At 41.5% G+C, this 5,285-nt stretch overlaps 1 protein-coding gene across 1 annotated transcript; it reads left to right on the top strand.

Moving 5' to 3' along the window:
• Nucleotides 1-333: 333 nt before the first annotated feature.
• On the top strand, nucleotides 334-3,780 carry CENPJ (centromere protein J; the record flags this gene model as incomplete). The annotated part of the gene is made up of 7 exons (XM_008938291.1): nucleotides 334-433; nucleotides 1,399-1,496; nucleotides 2,197-2,295; nucleotides 2,402-2,542; nucleotides 2,647-2,731; nucleotides 2,857-2,977; nucleotides 3,588-3,780. Coding segments are annotated over 7 exons (837 nt in total), but the record flags the coding sequence as incomplete, so codon positions are not given.
• Nucleotides 3,781-5,285: the final 1,505 nt, after the last annotated feature.

Here is a 5,285-nt window from a genome sequence, read left to right as displayed (position 1 = left end):
TGTGTAGACTTCCCTCCTCCTTCCCAGTTAGGCAGTTCATTGTTGTCTAAAGTGGTTATATTTGGGGTTGAAACTGTAACTATTATTCTGGATTGCTTGCACCAGTTTAATGTTCTGCAGTTGCTGGTAGAGAGGCAGCAGGCAGAGGAAGGGTTCTGAAGTATAGCTTGGGTTACATCACACAAACCCTTCTGCTGACTGTCTCAAAAATGCATAGTTTGTGAAGAAAGCATCCAGTAAATTCCATATCACATGGTGCAGAAGTTTAGTTGCCGTTGTATGAACAGTAATGAATAAATCCATAAAAATCCACAAGAACTTCCTTTCTTTCAGTGTCTACCAAAGACAGGCCCAAAAAGTCAGTTTGTATCTCCACCCCTTCCAGTACAGAAGTACAGCAGGATAAATGGCAAAATTTATTCACAGGCAAAAGGTATGTTTTGAATTGGAGAATTTCTGTTAATTATTCAAAAGAAAATTAATGTGGATTTTTTGCTTGTATTAAAGAGCTCATCACCACCTCAAAAGCAGATAGAGAACAGCTGTAATGGACTTGAGCATAGGAATAAATACCTTGCAGGGTAAGATTTGGGAGAAAGCTGTGATGAGACCATTCTTGGAGTGAAAGTGCTTCTGGTGATGCTTGGTGGTCTGAAGCTTACCAGAAGCTTGTGCAATCCAAAATGGCATTTATCATTGATGTTCTTCAAGGTGCAGATGTCGATTAGATGACTTCGTTAATAGCCCTGGAGCTGCTGTGTCTCTCCAGAACCTTCTGCTACCAGGATCTGTAATCATGGGCTGTGCCATAGCAGGTGTTTCTTGTTCACAGTTAGGAGCTGTTGGCAGCTATACCCCTTCCTAATGAACAGTTGCATGCAGAAAGGAACTGGAGGGTACTTTTTTTGGACACGGCTGACAGCTCAAGCAACCATCCTGTTATCTGTTAGGGGAGTATGTTCCACAAGTGAAGTCCTTGCTGGGTTTATTTGGTAGTCTTTCTGGTGTGCTAGGGGAGACATGGGAAAACTCTGCCAACCGGTTCCTGTTAGAAGGCTGCAGTAGACTTCCTTTATTCATTTGTAAGGCACAAGAAATAATGTCTAGGTCCCAAGAGCAGGGAAAAAAAACCCTTTTAAAATCTGCAGAGATAAAATAGGAGAGAAAGTGCAAGTATTACACCTGTTGCAGTGGTTCTTCAGTTGTAGCTTCTTGCTGACACGTGAAGCCATGACATACCTGAGGGAGCTGGCTTATGCTGATTCTTTTCATTAATGTGCTGCTTTCAGTTGCTGCTGCTCTTAAACGTAGGTGTCCTATACAGCTTGACCTCATATATCACAATTAAAACTGTACTTTTGACTGTCCAAATTAACTGTATTACATGTATCTGAGTAGGAAAGCCTTCTAGAACACCTGCATCAGGACCTGCTAGTGACAGAGGCAACTCTGAGACAATGCCAGCACTAGAAGATTCTTCTAGGACTTTTATGGTAGTAAGTTACCTTGATTTTTAAGGGGGAGGAAAAAGCACAAAATAAAACAATTGCACTTAAGTGAGTATCTGAAGGGTGACTGGTGGAGTTGTTGACTTACCTTCTTATGCTCTTCAACTAGACTTTTATTGTCATACCAGAAATAGTGTTTTACCTCTAGTAAAACTAGGCAATAGTGTTTTACCTCTGTCCAGTAATGCAGCATTCTCTGGCTGAAGAAAGAAAACAAAATAATTTCCTGCTCCCTTAAATTTTGCAAAATATTTTACCTTATGAGAGGGGGGGGAAAAAGATGAATGCTTATATGCTCCACACAGGGCAACCGTGCAAGCACCTTGTAAACAGTTGAATTAATTCTTACATTAATTGCTGAGGTAGAATTCAAGCTTTATGGAACCTCATTAATCGCTCCATGCCTTGATACGGATGACTTAAAGCAGCTGAGTACCACGCTATAACACACCACTGAGTTCCACTTCAGTCCAGAACAGCACCAACAACAGACAACCAATTATTGCTGAGCCTCTGTTTGCCTTACCACTTGAGTTACTAGGAGTTGTGTAAAACCCAGACTGCTTTTTTGCCTTCCTGTTCTTGTCTTTCTCCCCTGATGTTCCTTGTTTTTTCTAGGCTGACAGGTATTTTGGGAAAGACATGTATATGATTTGAGTTGATGCTTAGGTTATTGTTGTCCTTTCAGGACACGTCTCCTAATGAAGCTCATGTTTTGGTACCATCTGGACCTGCATATACAGACAGTGAAGAGATAGAGAGAGAAACTGCTTATCCTGATGGAAAGGTAAAGTGAGAGCTCAGCACTCTGAAATTCCACAGGACAGCTGTTGTGAAAGAGGAATGTGGCTGGGGATAGCTCAATACTTACCTCTCTGTAACGGCTTTGTTAGGTTGAAAAGGTTTTGAAGAATGGCTGTCACCTCGTATTTTTTCCCAATGGGACATGGAAAAAAGTGGGTTCTGATGGGAAGACTTTAACTATAACCTTCTTCAATGGGGATGTGAAGCAGGTTATGCCTGATCAAACAGTGGTATGTAAGCTATGCCTTCTGAATCCTTCTATAAATACGTGTACATAGACACACACACAAAGAATATCTCACTAGTTATGTTAAATCTGAACTATTTTCTCCAGATTTACTATTATGCTGATGCTAAGACTACACATACTACATATGCTGATGGCTTAGAGGTCTTGCAGTTTTCAAATGGACAAATAGGTAAAGAAGTCCAACTAACCCTCAAAATTTCTGCCTACATACATGTGTATATATATATATACACACCCACACCCCCACCCCCCTGTATTTATATAATAAGCATATTGTCTCATAATACATTTCAGAGAAGCATTATCCTGATGGCAAGAAAGAGATTACCTTCCCTGATCAAACTATTAAGAACTTATTTGTGGATGGGCAGGAAGAAAGTATCTTTCCGGATGGCACTATTGTTCGCGTCCAGCGGTAAGCTGCACCTTACGGGGAGGGAGGAGCAGGCGGGGCTGCTGATGGAGGCAGCTGAACTTCTACAAGTTTACACGTGCACCTACTGTGCTGTGACCATGTATTTACTGTTTGAAGCATTGTATCTACATATGTGGGCGCTTCTGGTAGCCTGGAGGACAGGTGAAGGCCGAAAGCCTGTGTGTATTTTGGCATACCTTAACGCGAGGGACTTGTTTTGTTTGCGCCCAGCTGCAGGGAGCGCGTCGGAACCTGGCTGGTGTGGCAGGTGGGTCCGGCTGACGGCTGGTAACATAGTGCTCGAAATATGAAGCTCTGAACTTTTCCTGGACTCTTTTTTTCATTGCAGCAATAGATTTAGTGTAGAGAAAGTGTGGCAGAGGCTCTCCAGTACAAAGAAGTTTACGTGAATTTTGCAGAACCCCAGGTTTTTTGAGTACCAGCCACCTGGGCTGATATTTAACAAAATGTTTTTTTCACAAATACTGTATTTTTTAAGGCCTCCCTTCCTTTAGGCTTGCATGTTAAATGTTTTTTTCTGAAATTAAACTTAAGCCTATGTGTAGTCCTTAAAATGATCTTTAAAATAAAATACTTGTGTTTAATGCAGAGATGGAAGCAAAATGATAGAGTTCAATAATGGCCAGAGAGAACTGCACACATCCCAGTTCAAGAGACGGGAGTATCCGGATGGCACGGTCAAGACCGTGTACGTGGATGGGCAGCAGGAAACCAAGTATGTCTCTGGGCGAGTGAGAGTGAAGGACAAGGACGGTAACGTGATCCTGGACACCAAGGTATAGGCAGTAGTGACACTGTTGGAAGTGCTAGTACATCAGCAAAAATAATGTACATTCCTGTAAACAAGAGAAACCCCTTTAAACTTGTGTATATATTGTTTATAGTTTTTCTGAAATAAATTTTATTTTTCACTGGGTGTTAATACATCCAAGCTTTCTCTGCTTTTTTTCTTCCCCCCATTTCTACTTTTAAGCAGCAGTTTGATTCACTATTGTCATGTATAGTTTAAAGGGCATTTGAAAAAAATTCTCAGTGCTGTCAGTGAAAATTCTTCAAAGAGCTGTAGATTACCATATTTTAGACACGAAAAAAGATTCTTTAATCCAAGGTAAAAGTTATTGCTGCTGGAACCTGTGCTGCGGTGGAAGACAGCAGAAGGCCAGATGCAAGAGTCCAGGTGTCAGTTTATTGCTTGATTTAAGAGTAAATGAATGGCAGGATTCCTTTTCAGTTAGCCTTAGGCTGTTCTTTCCCAAGTCTTATCCTTCATCTTATGGTTAGGAGACAAGACCATTACAGAACAGATGGTGGTCTTTTGAACTGCTCTTCTATATTTATAAGGGTGAGACAGGTGAGACTGGGGGACAGGTTAATGCTCCAAGCTACTTAGAAATGTGGGATGAAACACCAGAAATCAACTAAAGGTCATCCAATCCAATTTTGCCACCTAACAGGTATTTTTAAAATGAGTTGTCTTAAAATTCTGTGGTATCCATGAGCAAAGTGCTACTGCTGGAGTGTCTGTTCTAACTCCCCCTATAGCGGCTGCTGAAAATGTTGCTCCCCTCTCTTACACAGTAGACGATCCTTTCTTCTTCCACTTTTGTATGTTTCCCCCCACCTTTTCTCCTCAACAAAAGCAAACTCTGTGGTTACTGTGTCTGTGCCCTTTTTCACTCATGGGGTAAATCAGCTTGCAGTAGTGAGAACTGGCTGTCCTGAGAGGCTGTGGAGTCTTTACTGTGCATGCTTTTTCCCTGATAATCTAGACAAAATTCTCTCTGGGGAGGCTGGAAAAGGAGGGCTGAGCTTTGAATGTGAAGGATAGGATACACTAGCACACTACAACAGCCAAAGAAATTTTGCAGATTATAGCAGTAAAGGAAAACAAGCTTTCAGATGCATGCTTAACAAGCTCCTGTTTATTCCAACACTTTCAAATGAACACTAAAGCTCCAGGAGTAGGAGGGAGATGCAAGGACACCCACAACACCTCCCTCTCCTCGTGACTGAAAACAGAAAACAGCAACAGTGCAAACATGTTCCAGAACAAAGACAGCAACGCTTCCCTCCCCCCAGCTGTTCACTTGCAATTCCAGACTCTAAACCTGGAGAAGTCTATTACCAACTATGCCTGAAAAACGAGAGTTACATCACAGTAACAGAATTATCATCTCCCCTTCAAGTCTTCTAACGAGGTAATAGAAATAGTGTACTTGGCAACAACCGTTTATCTGTCTCCTTACTCTCTACACATTAATTCCATCTACTCTATGTAAAGGATAAC

The sequence above is a fragment of the Merops nubicus genome, unplaced genomic scaffold (genome assembly GCF_000691845.1).
Source record: "Merops nubicus isolate BGI_N331 unplaced genomic scaffold, ASM69184v1 scaffold9074, whole genome shotgun sequence".
NCBI classification, from domain to species: domain Eukaryota; kingdom Metazoa; phylum Chordata; class Aves; order Coraciiformes; family Meropidae; genus Merops; species Merops nubicus.
Note: the sequence above shows the minus strand (reverse complement) of the source record. Positions and strands in the feature narration are given on the sequence as shown.